The sequence below is a fragment of the Polypterus senegalus genome, chromosome 8 (genome assembly GCF_016835505.1).
Source record: "Polypterus senegalus isolate Bchr_013 chromosome 8, ASM1683550v1, whole genome shotgun sequence".
In the NCBI taxonomy this organism is placed as follows: domain Eukaryota; kingdom Metazoa; phylum Chordata; class Cladistia; order Polypteriformes; family Polypteridae; genus Polypterus; species Polypterus senegalus.
In genome coordinates this window covers 110,350,698-110,367,784 of record NC_053161.1, presented here as the reverse complement: position 1 = coordinate 110,367,784, position 17,087 = coordinate 110,350,698, and the positions used below count along the sequence as shown (strand labels likewise).

General features: G+C 36.7%; 1 protein-coding gene across 1 annotated transcript in view; it reads right to left on the bottom strand.

Moving 5' to 3' along the window:
* Positions 1-17,087, bottom strand: part of st8sia1 (ST8 alpha-N-acetyl-neuraminide alpha-2,8-sialyltransferase 1) — a 115,535-nt gene that overhangs the window by 52,668 nt on the left and 45,780 nt on the right. The window contains exons 2-3 of the mRNA XM_039761598.1: positions 7,064-7,208; positions 2,691-2,800 (exon numbers count right to left, since the gene is read on the bottom strand). Of these exons, the coding sequence (XP_039617532.1) occupies positions 2,691-2,800; positions 7,064-7,208 (255 nt within the window). The remainder of the gene's footprint in view (positions 1-2,690; positions 2,801-7,063; positions 7,209-17,087) is intronic.

Sequence of the window (17,087 nt, the reverse complement as noted above, 5' to 3'; positions counted from 1 at the left end):
TATGATGAAAAGCTGAAAAGCTGGACACTAATTATTTCAACTACCTATAATTTGAATATTGTTGGCACAAAGCTTCTTACTGTGCAGGACACCAATAACACACACAGCCTTATAAAGGCAAACTGTATTATTAAATTCTTCAGCCATTATGCAATGTCATTTTTTTTTCCTTCTTCCATTCTGTCAAACAGTTCAGGATCATTAGAACTCGCTTCACTTGATTCAGGGACAGTTTAATCCACAGATCAGAAGATTACTCTGCTTAAATATAAAATATATAATATATACTGGAGGTACAGTATAAATACATACATATACATATATATATATTGTAAAGGCCAGCCCTGACACAGACAGATGAAGGACACAAGGTCAAAGCACACAGGGATTTTATTTTCTTTTTCTTCCCTCATGGACAACGTCTTCCCCATTCCCACGAGTAGACAACAAGCACAAGACAACACTTTTCTTTCTCCTTTTCTCTTTCTTGCTCCTCTACTCTCCCTTAGGCAAGCTTTGTCTTCCTTCTCCCGATTCTCGCTTTCGGATTAGTGGCAGTTGGCTCCTTTTATAACACACCCAGAAGTGCTCCAGGTTCTTGATGACCTATTTCTGGCAGCACTTGAGACACAGATGTGGCAGAAGAGCTGCTCTGTAGGGCTGAGTAGCAGATACAGCACCCCCTGGCGGTGGCCACGGATCCCAAAAAGGTTGCACCAAACTCCAACTCCCATGAAGCCCTGTGGGAGTCCTAGGCACCGTTGCAACCTGGGGGGCTGCCATCTAGCTTTCTGAGGAAGGTACTGTCCTGACCAGACTTGCTCCCCAGGTCCATACAAGGGTGCAAGGGAGAGGCGTCCTAGCCAGGCAAGGGCCCCAGCTGTTGGCCACTATATATATATATATATATATATATATATATATATATGTATATATATATATATATATATATATATATATGTTTGTGTGTGTGTGTATATATATATATATATATATATAAATATATACAGTATAGTATACTGTATATATATACATATTGTGGCAGGCAGCTGGGACACCACAACAATGAAAGGACTGGGGGAAAGAGCTTTTTCAGGACATTTTCTACCCCAGACTGGTACCAGGCAACCCCTTTGGCTTGCAGCAGGGTCATGTGTTTGGAGCATGGAAGCTCAACCCTGCTGGGGCACTTGGACATTTGTTGGGCCCTGTTTGGCAGCACTTCCATGTGTCCCTGGAAAACAGTCTTTGGACACCTGGAGTGAACTCATGCCTCTGCCTGTCTGTGTTGGCTTATGGGCAGCTGTATGCGCCCAGGCTTATATATATATATATATATATATATATATATATATATATATATATATATATATATATATGCATATGCATATGCTAAGGACTGTCTCTTTGTCATTAGTGGTGAACTAATGGAAGTAGAACTTTGATCTTGATTAACTGAAAGTTTATGACCTGATATGCTCTAGAAATGTAAAAAAAATGTAGGTAGCAGCAACCTGGTGGCCATGACCTGTGATCGTGTGTTTACTGCTAAGTGATCAACAAACCAAGTGATATCCAACAAAATGGCAAGAGAGCAAATGAACAGCAGCGACATCCGCTGAGCATCAAGCACACTGCAGAAGGTAATTACAGAGCAAATGCAGAAAATGACCAGACCTATCCAATTAACGGTCCCTGAACCCTCCACCATTAAAAATTGTCATATTTTCAATGGCAATAGGAATTCAACATAAGTTGTTTTTTTTTAAATCAGCTCAACATAAATAGTTAAAATTCTAGTGCACAACTTTCATGTTGCATTACCCTTTCACTTTCACCATGTTTGACATAAAATTGCCAGGTTTTATACCATATTAATATGATTAAGTTAACAACAAAATGTTTATGAAAGCATGGAAATTTGAAAAATTGCATTTTCACTTTCAAGTAACTGAATTGTGACACATTTTATTGTATTTACAATAATCTGTTTGATCAATATAAATCACATTTGGATGTTGCCTTCTGAAAATTTTTAATGCATTGGCCATGACCATCAGAATCACCACAGTTGAGTTTGACTGCACTGTTTTCAATACAAAAAAATTAGTGTGTTGGCCACAACTGAAACTGTGACCAATGTTGCAATAAGGCAGCAACAGGAAGAACACTACAAAAATGGTGCTATTTATATAAACTACAGTATTTAAACATAGTGAAACATGAAAAACTGGTGGCACAGAATAGCTCTATAAACAAAGATATGAAAATATTAAGGACAGTAGCAGAAGTACACAATTAACTGAAAATACTGAACTGAACAGATACAATAAAAAAAAAATTCACAAGTATTACACAAGTTACTCCACAGCTATTTCAACTACTATCAATCGCTGAGACCAAATTAGCCCAGAAAAGAATAAAGGTTTTAGTCAAAGATGACATTCTACTTCGGAAAAAAAAATAAAAAGGTACAGATAATGATTTAATATTTATATATTTTACACCTAGATGTAGTTTCAACAAAACAATAATTCTTTCTACCTTTATATGTTTATTTAAAAAAGGACCTGGCTTTGTTTTTCCCTTAAGACAAATGAATGGATGCCCATACACTGGTTTACAGTTGTGCAGTTCCAGTATTTTGTAAAAATCGCACCCAGCAGCATTTATTTGAAAAGCTTGTTTACCGCATGATGAAATCAGCCTTATCGATGTGCTTTCCACAACCGCTGTTCTTCAGGATTCCACCATTGCCAACCACTGCACACTTCTTTAAGGCCTGCTGCAGCGGGGTCTCCTAGCAACAGAAATCAGGGCAATTCATTTATTAGGGAGAACACACACTGACATGCACATTAATAGCTCCAGTAGACTGGAATCACACATATGGGTCAATTCTAGGATGAATTGAAAAAATTAAGTAAGGAATGCCCTGCACAAATATTAAATATATTGAATTAGTTAAACTGTAGTCACCCAGATATTCTTTAGAGAGATTCAAGACTAAAATTGTGTTTATAAATATCAGTACATGTCTTACTGTGGAACGCCTATATTTTTGCAGTGGAACAAAGAAACAAGCTCTACTAGAATTACATTCTCCATTAAATTAAAGAGTATAAAAATGCAATTTTACAAAAATCAATAAAATCTTTACTATTCATAATTATTTGTTCAACTAAGCTTGAGCAAAAATGATTTTCCCCAGGGATCCTCATTATACATTTCCTTTCTAATGAATTTCGCCATTTCAACTCACTACAGAAATTAACAATATTAACTTTACAACATCAGTTAACAGGCAATTCTGAAACTGCATATTAGAATTTTATGAAAAACGCTAAATATACGACTAATAATTTTAGTATCCAGTATAATATATACACTATATATAACAAATTAAACAGGCAGAATTAAATATGGTACTTTTTATCTGGAAGCTCATAGAAAGACAGTTAGAAAGGAGTCTAAAGTATTACTAGAAACATATATTTTTTAATATAAAGTGATAAATTGCCAACGTGCAATAATGCAAGCTCTGTTTTATGTTTTTAACTTGCTTCACATTGCTCTAGTTCAAAATGGACATTGCTAGGTTATAGAAACATGAATGGATGACTATCACTCTGACTTAACCTCAGCCAGGTCAGCAGTCTGACTTGAGTTTCTTTTCACTGATCAAAATACATTAATATTTAAAATAAATGCAAAATTTTGGAATCATATGTTTCACTACAACACTTTTTTATTCTGGTTTGTGCTATACATTTACCACAGAGTATATTCCTTGATTGGGACAATAATGATCCTATCTATCTATCTATCTATCTATCTATCTATCTATCTATCTATCTATCTATCTATCTATCTATCTCAAATTATATTTATGTCTGTTGTCTGTCGGTCTGTTTCTGCATCACTCAAAAAGTCATATTTCTTCAAAGCTTTACAGTTATTTCTGGTATAGTCTAACTTAAAAAAATAGGTAAATAAAACTTTTGATTTTCCAAGTATAAATATCTGAAAAAAAAAAAAAAACTTTTTCTGGAAGTTAACACCTAATCTCCAGAGGTCACGATATCAATGTCAACCCATTTCCATTCTTTTCTGAATGCTCATTTTATGACAAACAATAAGGGCCCTATTCAATATTGTCTGAGGTAAACAATAAGCAAGCAAATGGAATAACTGAAATGTTTTGAGACAATGGGAGTGAGGGGGAGATCAATTTGTGATGACCCGCTAGCATCACTGCTCAGGTAGGATGAATCTGTGTTTGCTGCTCGACCCTCATTTGTTTCTTATCGATTGAGTCATACGTTATGGCTGTGGTGCATTCTACACGCTCTAAAATATTACAGTATTATTACTTAACTATTGAGATCATTATTATTACTGTTCTAAAAGTTATTCTTGGCTCCAAAATTATTTCTTTTTCAAAATCTTACACTTAGTTTTATGGTAAAATTTTATAAAGACTTGAACACATCAAAAATTATTCTATTATATTCTGTTCTAAATAATACTAAAAACATACATGTCTTTCTACATTGTACTTCAATGCAGACATAGGTGTTAGTTCTGCTTTTTATTAATTTTATTCATGTAGCATACATTTTATCATTCTTTTGGGTGAAGGCAGGTAGAACAGCTAGTAAATCTGAAATTTTAGTTTGCTATATTACACTCCATATTTGACTTGTCAAAATCACTATGGTGTTTTAAATGGCAGTTATGCAACAATTTTTGTACGAAACATTCAGGTTCTTAAGAATCTTCATTACTTTACCACTTTTTTCTAACATTTACAGTCTTATAATCCTTATACAACTGTTAAATTATTGTTTTCAAGAACTGCCAAAGCACTACTTAAATAACTAAATTCTACCAGTATAATAGTAGTTATAAGCCTTTAATAAATGTTGTTTAGAGTTCACTGCTAATAAGATGGAATCAATGTCAGTTTCACATCATTTGATTGTGTTATTTCCCCCTCCTGCTCCAGAGGTCAGTTTCAAAACTTTATTAACCACATCACCAATTTCCACCAACATCTCAGGTTTAAAGTCAAGTTGTATATATTTCTCTCCACTGGCATTCCAGGGCTTAAGGAATTCAGTTTACCAGTTACACTGCCAGACATCACTGTCTTCTGTATAAATTTTCTATCCTATCCACGCTAAAACTATTTTTTATTGTCACAATTCCTATGATTCTTTCACCGCTGTCTCTACTAACTTAATTTTCAGGAAGTTTTCCTCTTGACGTTATTGACTGGGAAGTTAGAAGCAGACCCCCTTAATATTTATACACAGGAAAGTACCAGGAAGGGTTAGGGTTATTTATTTATTCTGCCTTTTTGATGGCAATATACTGTGTCTCATGGACCCAACGTCCCGGGTTTAATCCCACATTGAGTCACTGTACAGGGCTTGCATATTCTCACACTTTCTGCATTTTACTCCAGGTTTTCTTCCCGCATCCTGAAAGATGTACATTTTAGGTTAATTGGAAATTCCACACTGGCCCTGTGGGTGTGTGTTGGTGGGACATGCAATGAATTGGCACCCTGGCTGATTCCTGCCTTTTGCCTAGTGAAACCAAAATAAGCTCCAACCTCTACATCCCGAAATCTGACTAAAATGAAATAGTTTGAGAATGTTATGTCTCTTTCCCAGACCACTAAACTTAATATTCTGTCCTATGCCATGACCATACAAAACAGCCTTTTCTCCTAACGCACCAATGAACTTTCACTACTGACAACAATTCTTGATGTTACTACACTTCCCTTTACAATCTAAAGCCAAATTTCACACTGGGCAATTTTAATTACAAAAGGAGCTAATACACTACATATGCATAATTATATCTCTAATGACATGGTTATAATTGGTCTATTTAGACTTTTTAATATCTCACAACGGGCCTCCTTTTTTACTTTAAGAAAGGGTTCTTCAATGTACATGTTGGAAACAGGGAATTGCCTTCAGAATCACTTCAGGGAACATGGAAGAACAATCCAGCAAGTCTACAACAGACAATTTTGTTGTCTACTTTTACTTGATCACAAGAGCTGGAAAAATCAGCTGAAGTAATCCTTATTTTCAGTTAAACTCGGCTCACGCATTCCTCCAGTGCTGAACAACCTTTTGACCTCATGATTTATCTTCTTCAATAGCTGTCCTTCACTCTCTCTACATTACATTTTTCATCTGCTCTGGCTTCCTTCTCCCACCACCCACCTCTTACTCATGTGTATATTTTGTCTGCTTGATGTATTATAAAACAATTATCAAACAAATATTGACTATTGTCTATTGCGAAGCTGTGTTATGTGCAATATTCTGTATTTTAGTGTTATTTAAGAATACAGAGATTTTTCTCATTTCCATTGCTTGTTCTCACTACATATACATAATTCTGCACATACTGCATACTGCTTTGATATCGGAAAGAATATATTGAATATACTACATAAATAAAACGAACGAGCAAATTTATTGATTTTGTTTTTATTTGAAAAAACAGCATAGTCCTAAGGTAAGTGCTGACCTGAGAGGTCCTAGTGGTTAGTGAGAATATCTTAGAATAGCTAAGAAAGGAAAGTGATCTGCCCAGGTTTAACCCCAAGAAGTGCTATGGAATCTCAACAGAAAGAGGAGACATACATCAAAGATGGAGAGCTAACAAGAGTGGTTCACTGGTGAGGGACAAGCTTTCCTCTCAGGAGGGACCACTGAAAGTGTCATATAGAATTTTGTTCTTTTCTTTGGCTGTACACACAGTCGGTTAGAATTATCCATAGCTATATGGCTTCAAGGATCATTGAGATTTAATAGGAATGGAGGTGCTAAGGACTGTTGCAGAGCAACTGCAGTGTTAATGCATCTCCTCAATGTTGCATGCAATGTTTGGACAGTACATGTGGCCATTACAACATCCCCTGGGATACCTATGCGACTTCATCCAGTAGTGAAAACTTCTAAGTAGGCAAAAGTAATTCAGATTCCACAATAGCTACAGTATAAAACATAAAATGACAAGGAAAGCCCCATACCTTTATGAAGAGGGAGTAGGTGTCATTGTTGACTGAGAGAGAATGAAAGAATTCACCATCATACCAAAGGGTGGAGCCCAGTGGGGTGTTTTGTTTGGTCACAGCAAAGAGGTTCTTGGGGTCACAGCACTCCTCTAACTGCTTCCTAAAACAGACAAATATCATCACACAAGTTAGCAGACTACCAAGTGACATCTGCCCCTATATATAAAGAAAATATGTGTGAGTACACCTGTTTTTAAATACTGTACGCCAGTCAGGAAAAGAGGATCAGGGTGACAACAGAAGCAACAGAAACAGAAGAAACAAAGTACAGTAGCAGGTAGTAGTTATCTGTGCTAATGATGACAGCTGTAATTACTGCAACATTTTTGTTCTTTTTGTACCTTCAGAAATTAACATAATAATAAAATAAGCATGAAAAGAGAGACTATATGTCAATAAAAGTGTTTATTTTATTCGTAAAGCCATTTTATCATGTACATGACTGACACCTAATACAAAAAGTTATTCCTAAAATGTATTAATCCACTGAAGTCTATAGTTGCCAGTATTATGTGTAAGACAAGGGTTCACCCTTTGTAGTGTGCCAGCCCATTACAGAGCCCACCCTTCTTCAGACAAGTCCAACTAAAAATTGCCAGTTGCCCCTTGTCACCACTGCTGTTTGCGATTGCCATTGAACCACTGGCAATACATTGTCGAAATACTGATCAGATAAAGGGGATTAGCAGAGAAGGACTGGAACAGAAAATCTCCTTATATGCAGATGACATGGTACTGTATATATCGGACCCAGAAAATTCTGTGCCTGCAGTCTTAGCAGCACTCACAGAATTTCAAAAGATCTCTGGTCTCAGAATTAATCTGAATAAAAGTGTATTCTTTCCAGTGAATTCTCAAGCATATAATATTAGATTAGACACCCTACCTTTTATCGTTGCAGAACAGTTTAAATACCTAGGGGTAAACATCACAAACATAAAGCTCTTTATCAACAAAATTTCGCAGTCTGCATGGAAAAAATTAAACAAGACTTGCATAGATGGTCAACCCTTCATCTCACACTAGCTGGAAGAATTAACACTGTTAAGATGATTATTCTTCCTAAGCTCCTTTTTTTATTTCAAAACATCCCAATATACATTAATAAATCATTCTTTAAGCAATTAGATTCAACAATAACCTAATTTATTTGGAATTCAAAACATCCACGCATCAAAAGAGCGACCCTACAAAGACAAAAGGCAGAAGGTGGCATGGCTCTACCTAACTTCCAGTTTTATTACTGGGCAGCAAATATACAGGCAATAAGAACCTGGACACAAATAGAAGAACATACACAGGCTTGGACCGCAATAGAAGTAAAATCCTGAAGTACTTCTTTATATTCCCTGCTCTGCGCTCCAATAAATACACGTTATTGGCAATACACTAATAACCCAATTGTGCTCCACTCACTTAGAATCTGGAACCAATGTAGAAAGCATTTTAAGATGGAGAAGCTTCTATCTGTGGCACCCCTGCAAGAGAACCATCTCTTTCAACCTTCACAGACATATGCAGTTTTTAATATCTGGAAAAAATTTGGAATTAACTTGCTTAGAGATCTTTATATAGACAACGTCTTTGCATCCTATGAACAATTACATTCCAAATTTAACATTCCAGCTACACATTTCTTTCACTATCTTCAAATCAGGAACTTTGTTAAACAGAACCTTCCAGATTTTCCTCATCTTGCACCCTCAATCATGCTGGAAAAATTATTGCTCAATCTCAAGGAGTTAGACTCCATCTCTGCAATATATAAAATTATTTTACAGTCCCTCCCTTTCAAAGATCCAAGAGGACACTGGGAAAAAGATCTTTCAATTAATATATCAGAAAAGGAGTGGAAAGTAGCAATGCAGAGAATTCACTCGAGCTCCATATGCGCAAAGCATACAATTATACAACTCAAAATTATATATCGAGCACAGGGGTTTAAAGTGGAGAAAGACAAACAAATTGTGATTGCATTCACTACTCTGTTGGCACGCAGACTTATTCTGATAAACTGGAAGAACCCAAACTCTCCTCTTTTAAGTCAGTGGGAAACCGATGTGTTATATTATTTGAAATTGGAAAAAATCAAATACTTAGTTAGAGGATCTGTACAGACTTTCTTCAAAACATGGCAAGATTTAATCAGTAATATTTTAAAATAAGTTCATAAAGCACAGAGAATTTATTAATTTAGGTATGTTTACAAGCGTTAAATTTAACGTTATTTGGCTTGCTCTCTCTCTCAGGGGTGGGGATCGATCTGTTCTTAACTCAATTTTTCTTTTTGTAAAATCTCGATTGCTTTGTATGGATTGTAATAAAATTAATAAAAATAAAAAAAATTGCCAGTTACCCCAACTGCACACTTTTTGGATATGTAATTCAAGTAGGAATATCCAGAGGGAGACTCAAGCAAATATGGGTTGAACATGCATCCAGGAGTACAATTTGACATTGGGATGTTAGATTCATGAGGTGGCAATACTAACTAATGCACCACTAACCATTAGAAAACACTTAAAATATAACCAAATTGTTTTTGAATAAAATCACCATTTTCCAAAAGAGTGCTCTAAAACATACTAACAGCAACTAAAAGAAAATGCAGAGATCTGAAAGTGTTGCACCTTAACTGCCACAATCATTCATGTTCAAAAACAATAGTAGAAACGCAGTGACATTTTGATGCACTGATTAAATTATGTTACTCTATGTAAAGTTAGTTTCTTAGCTGAAAAGTGTGGGAGATTCCTATGTTGAGGGTTCAATAATTATGCAGTTACAAGAACTTGAATCCCAGTTTTGATCTAAGTTGTGTCCGATTTCTGAATCAAGTCGGGAGTATTTTTTGTGAAGATTTCCCAAATTTCATGCTTCTTCCTCTTTGCATTCTCAAACCCACAAGTGTATGTGTATGGCAATGTCTGAATGCATTATGTAATGGAGTGATGTCTCAGTTAGGGAGACACTATCGCTCGTAAGATCCCTAACTACTTATAAACTTCTTACAAGAAATTACAAGAAACATGCCAGGCATCAGCATTATTTACAAACAAAATAGGTATATTATGGGTTGTCACATACTGTGCCACATGCCTATCAACTACATTTACTAATTTGTCCAGTCAGGTTTGAGAAAAGGTTTCACACAATAGCAAAACATCTGACTTTTCATGTCCCTTGCAATTGAGACAATAATGCATGGATTCTTTCAAATACCATGCATACCATACCATACTTACTACATACCATTCTTCTCAGTCTAGACTTTTTGACCTATTATTTACACTCTGTAAATAAAGAAGAAATTGATTTTGAAAAATAAAGTCCATAAATGCTGGATAGGGACACATATATAAGTAAAGTCAGGTCATTTCACATTAACAACACTCAAGAAAAAAAGAAAGAAAGAACATTAAGACAGTTTCCAGTATTCAGACAGTTCCCAGACATAGCAAACATAACAAAGAAAGTGGTAAGAAGTATAAGGGAAAGTAAACTATATAAACCAAAAAGTTATATTATGGGAATGTACAGTATAATCCTGTGATTGAACATTTTCAGTCTGTTAGTTCTTTACCTCTTGATTAATCCATCAGGTCAGTTGATTTTGGTTTACAAGCTGGAAAGTTGCTAATTACATTAGGATGAAATGACAACTCGGTTGATTTTGCCTTAAACTGAAAAAAATGTCATCCAATAATGGAGACAACTAGTCAAAATAAGCATAATAGTCTATGTAAATGGGCAGGTCAAATGAAATATAAAAGAAATGGGGAGTCTCCTATATTTTTTGTTCTAGTATTTATCAGGACGTAACATAAACATTTGTTACAGAAGGGACAGCACAAACATGGTTATACAGGCACTACACATCATATAGGAGAAGAATTTTGCTCTCTATAAGTTAGGACGTATGACATAACCAGACTGTGAACCTTATTCCTGTTAAGGTATCCATGATGCCATTAACAATTTTTATATTATAATTTGACCAACAACTTAAAAAATGTCTAATACTGTTATTTTTATCAATATATTGGTAATAGCGGCCAGAGAAAAGCACCTACTCCAGATATTGCAATGAATTTCTTCCGTGTCATCTTCCCATGTGCAAGAGACAGCTAAGCTTTGGAAAATTATTAAGTTACTGTCTAACTTTGTTCCTGGGTTTACAATAAATCATACATTCAGACAAGAGGCTGCAACCAAACACTATTGAAGTTTTGCATTGGTCCTCGTAGACTTAAGTAATTTTTTTATGTTTGACCAGCCCAATTGATAATAATTACAACAGACAAACCTCTTTAATCACTAAAACATGTGTTCAGGATTTCCCTTTCTGCCTGTTAAATCCAGAGCTTCTGTCATCAGTTATCTACACACAACATGAGTCAGCAAAGAATAACTGGATAAAGAGAGCTAGAAAACAAGGACAAAAGGGAAGCGTCTAAGTGAGGGCAAAACGGCATAGCAGCCAACATCTTCTTCCCAGTATTTTTCTGGTTAACATTCAGTCACAGTAAAGTAAAGTAGATTATATCAGAGGAAGACCATTAGTGCTGATCGGTGAAATTCACTCAAGTGTTGTTTGCAGAAAATTTCCTGGGTTCAACTGTGTCCCTGTTTGCCAGATTTTTCCCTAGAAATTTGCCATATGGCCTGCTTAGACCCGAATGCCCAATGATGCTTTGTAAGGCTGGTGTGACATCACACACCTGTAGCAGCCATGTTGGATATTGGATGGGGATGTCACAATCTGTATCGACCATGTACAGAACTTTAACACATGTGTACTGTAAGCATACTCCAACTCACACTTTATAGTGCTGCCTGATCTGTTTTGCATGTGCAGGAATAATTTACAACATAGACATGTAGCATGATGTCACTGTACGATTCCGTATTCCAGCAGGATTCGCACACTGCATGCTTTTTTTAAAAAAAAAAAAAAAAAAGCTTGCAGTATTTCAATGTTGGGGGGTACATTAGGTGACTATAATATGAATTTTATGACAATACTTTGTTGTACCTGATGTACGTTGTGTCTACACTGCTGGGTTAAGTATGTTAAGCTCCTTGCTATGTAGCACAGATCAGGTAATGACAGAAATAACTCCCTGAGTAGATAACACTGATCCCCTGCATCACAGGCTCTGTGGGAGTTGCTTTGTCCTAGTGATAGGAGCTCACGAGATGCAGAGAGAGAGATAAAGGATTTGGAGTATTATGGATTCAGATTATAGTTTTATCTCAGAAAGGCACAGTGGTTACCACTGCTACTTCACAACTATATTTTTGGCCACAATAATTGGTCCAGCATAGTTGTTAGACACTTCCCTATCCCACTGGAATAGTTAAAGGACCACTGTACCATTACAATGCACTCAACACAAATTTAGTTCCTTATTCCCTATTGACTTCAGCGCATTTCACTGAGTGTGCCACAACTCCTAAACATTTCCATATTTTTCCGAACTTGAGATTGAAATGGATTTAGCAGGGTTTGCCCATCCTTACCACTGGCTATATGGAGAAATATTAGGCACTACTGCATTTTCTATTACTATGAAATAAGGCTGATTCCAAAGGCACTGATTCTCCAATACAGTTTGATGATTCAATCCAAGTTAATTATCAGATAAAAGCAAAGAAAGCTGATTGTACACTACCATAAACAAAGCATGATGCACGGATATTATACATGATATTTCAGAAACAGCACATTTAGAAAGACCACTGCAAAGCATTAAAAATCATCAATCATATCAGTTCTGTTCACAGTAGATAATATCACAGCACTCCATATTTATGAAGCAGAGTACTCAAACTGGGAACTGCATAAGTGCAATATCAAGATGCTTAGCTTCTATGGAGGCTTGCTTAGCCATGCGCTTAATATATCAATATTGATTAGTGTTTGTGCTCATGTAAAGATAAACTTTAAGATTATTTAAATTTATGAAAAAATATCTATTTTGATTTGAAGAACAACAACTGATAAGCAAGACATGTGGAGGTAGATATTCTCTGTTTTCCACATAGAATGCACAGGTATTTTTATCAGTATCAAAAACAGAGATCAAGAAAAGAATAAGTGTGCCATGCCTGGACTTGAGCAGTTTTTTCTCAACAGAAAAAATTTACACAGACAAAATGTATGCAAGCAAAGGGATGTTCACATATGATATAAGTAAAATACACAATCAAAGTAGATGTATAGGGTGATCCAGCTCTGTTGAGTTAATTGTATTTGGAAACAATGTCAAAGTGGCTTTAGATAGAATGGTAAGATGACCCCACAGAAGGAACAAAATGTACTGTTTAAAGTACACAAATATTAGAGTACCTAATATATGATAGGAGTGTCTTTGAAATCTGATTTTATTCTTTAAATCTGTTGAGTGCAAGAGCAATGTAAACATGTTTGCACGTAGCACTGCAAAATCACAATTCACCCCAACGGTCTCCACCCCCTATTAACCTGAAATAACATAGAAATAAATTTGAACTTTAACTATAATTACATCTGCTTTTAGTAATCAAAAATGACACTCCAAATGTTTAGTCTTCTGTACATACTGTACTTTTTCAAGAAAAAGGTCACATGAATATGAAGCCATTTAAGGAAAGAACCAAACCTGTGCATTGAAGGACATTTTAACTTATAGTTTTTGAGAGATTCAGATGTAATGGTAGAATTATTTACACATGAATACTATTTCAATGCTATGTAATCAAAAGTTGTCTTTCACCATTGACTTGCACAGAGTAAATCATAAAATATTGTCAATAATGGAGAAGTTCCACACAGTAAATAGAAAATATTTTTTGAATTACTCAGTTATTAACACATAAATTAAATACAAACATTACAGTGTAGTTAAATAATATAAATGCATATTTTTTCTCTGATGTGCAGTACATGTTCTCATTGTTGCTTGATTAACCAAATAGCACTTCTGAACTATAAAAAAATTAAAATCCAACAAATTAAACTATATTGATACTTCCGAAATACACCTTTTACTATACTTTTATAAAATTTGAATTTTCATTCTATTTTCCTCACATGTGTCTAATGGAATCATTTTAAATGCTAAATAATATAGGTATTATTATTATATTTTATTTTTATCCATTATTTGATAAATATATCTATCTATCTATCTATCTATCTATCTATCTATCTATCTATCTATCTATACAAGCCGTATCTGTTACTAATAGGAAATCAACCTAGTCCCACATAAGTCAAGTCAAGTCAAGTTGGAGAGCATGCACTGGTACAGTGCGTTGCCGCACCCACTACACAGCAAAACAACTCGGGATCCCAGTTGGCAACACCCCAGGCAGACACGCGGTCCAGTCCTACCCTCCGAAAATGACCCTCCATCTGCCACAGTCAGGTGTTACGTGGGCGACCCCTTGGCCTGATCCAGCCACTTGGGTCGCCAACAATGAGGATCTTATGAGCTCCCTCGGGGAAACGTGCCACATGGCCATAGTGCTGTAACTGACGCTCCCTCACACTGCAGGTAATGTGCCTCATTCGGGACTCCATGAGCAACCTCTCATTCGACACGAAGTCAAACCAACAGTACCCAAGGATGTTCCAGAGAGACACAGTACCAAAGGAGTCCAGACTTTGTCTGAGGGCAATGGATAGTGTCCATGTCTCACAACCATATAGCAAGACAGGAAGCACCAGGACTCTAAAGACTTGGACCTTTGTCCTTTTGCATAGATATCGGGAGTGCCACACACCCCTTTCCAGCGACCTCATGACCCCCCCATGCTCTCCCAATCCATCTACTGACTTCACAGGATGAGTCACCAGAGACATGAATGTCACTGTCAAGGTAAGTAAACCTCTCAACAAGGTCAACACTCTCTCCGCAAACAGACACACTGCTGATGGCTGTGCCCAAGAGGTCATTAAAGGCCTGGATCTTGGTTTTTATCCAGGACACTTGCAAGCCCAGACACTCAGACTTCTCACTCAGTCTCTCGAGCACCCCGATCAGAGCCTCCATTGACTCTGCAAAGATCACAACATCGTCAGCAAAGTCAAGATCCGTGAATCTTTCTTCACCAACAGATGCCCCACAGCCGCTGGACCCCAATACTTTGCCCAACACCCAGTCCATACAAGCATTGAACAGAGTAGGAGCAAGAACACACCCCTGACGAACCCCAGAATCAACTGGGAAAAACGTCCTACCTTCACTCTGCACAGCACTTACAGTACCTGTGTACAGGTAAGCCATGATATACAGCAATCTCGAGGGAATCCTCAGGATGTCGTGTTTGCGCTCTATGAAAACCCTCAGTGCCAGGATGCGGTTGATGGTAGACTTCTTAGGCGTAAAGCCAGACTGTTCTGGTAGCTGGTAGGCGAGCAAGTGATCACGGATCCTATTGAGGATGACCATATCAAGGACCTTACCTGACACCTGTAGTTTTTGCAATCCAGGCAATCACCCTTCCCTTTCCAGATAGGGACGACAAGTCCCGTTTTCCAGTCAGTTGGGATGATGCCAGTCTCCCAAATGGAAGCAAAGATTGCTTGCAATGCCAGGAGGACAGCTTTACCACCAGCCTGGAGAAGTTCACTGCGGATACCACAGATCCCTGCAGCCTTTCCCACCCTCAGCTGGTCCACCACCTGTGCAATCAAACTGAGACTGGGTGGTTCACAGCTAATTGGAGGATCAGCCTCATGAACTGTGGACCCAGAGATATCCAACGTCCTAGCTGGAGGATCAGCTTTGAACAACTGCTCAAAGTAGCCAGCACAGCATAGTCCCACATAGAGAATATAAAATTCCATACTCAAGTACACAATCATTTTCACTGAGACTAAGTCAATTTGGCATTTCCATTTAGCCTAGAGAGATGACAGCATTAAGAACTGTGCCAATCCACTTTTATCATCTAAATTCCTAATGGGTAGTCTCCAAGATCATGCAGTTTCCCTTCCCTCCATTGTCAACAGGCCAGATCTCATTTATAATTAGATTTGTATTGTTATGATTTGTCTGTATTAATAAAATTAAAATTGCTATGCTCTACTAAATGTTTAACATAGTGTAAATTTGCATGTGTGTTCATGTGTTAATGTTTAAGCAAAGCAGGTACAGATACAGATAAATTTAAGTATAAACAAAGAAAGATATAGATAAAGACAGCACTCTCCTATATTCTGTCTCCACCACCTGATAAAATCACCCACTAGTCCAAAATCATCTGGGAACTGGTATCATATATATTGTCCAAGGAGTATGGATTGAAGAGACTAGGAGACAGGACACTTCAGTGCTGCTCACATCCATATCAGATATAAAATCCTAACACAATCCTTAAGCCTCACAAACTGCAGTCTGCTAGACAGAAAGTTCATTAGCCAGGATGTCACAGACTCATCCACATGCATATCCCTGAGGTAACCTCTTAACAGAGATGGCTTGATGGTATTGATGGCACTGGAGAAATCAAAACTCATAATCCTGAGAGTGCTGCCAGCTTTAATATAACAGTAATTAGCCTTGTGGAGCACATAGATAATTACATCTTCAACTCTAGTCTTTGTCCAATAAGCAGATTGCAGTGGGTCCAAGTAGTCTTTTATAAGAGGACTCGTATAGTTCAGGGGCAGCCTCTCAAAGATCTTCATGATGTGGGATGTAAGACACATTATGAAGAAACATCATGGACTGTAATCATTTGGTGAGAGGCTCATTCCTTCTTTATAATATGAGCATTACAGGATGTTTTCCTCAAGATCGACACATTCAGGAAGTTTAGTGGCAGACTAAGCAGATAGTAAAAGATACCACAAAGTGTTAAGTCTTGTCCATAATCCCTTCTAGTCCAGGATTCATTGAGTTCAGTAATTATGCTCAGTAAATTCCAAACATATTTCATGTTATTCTGAGTGAGTCTGCTTTCTATTTTAGTTCTGTAAGTTTCTTTC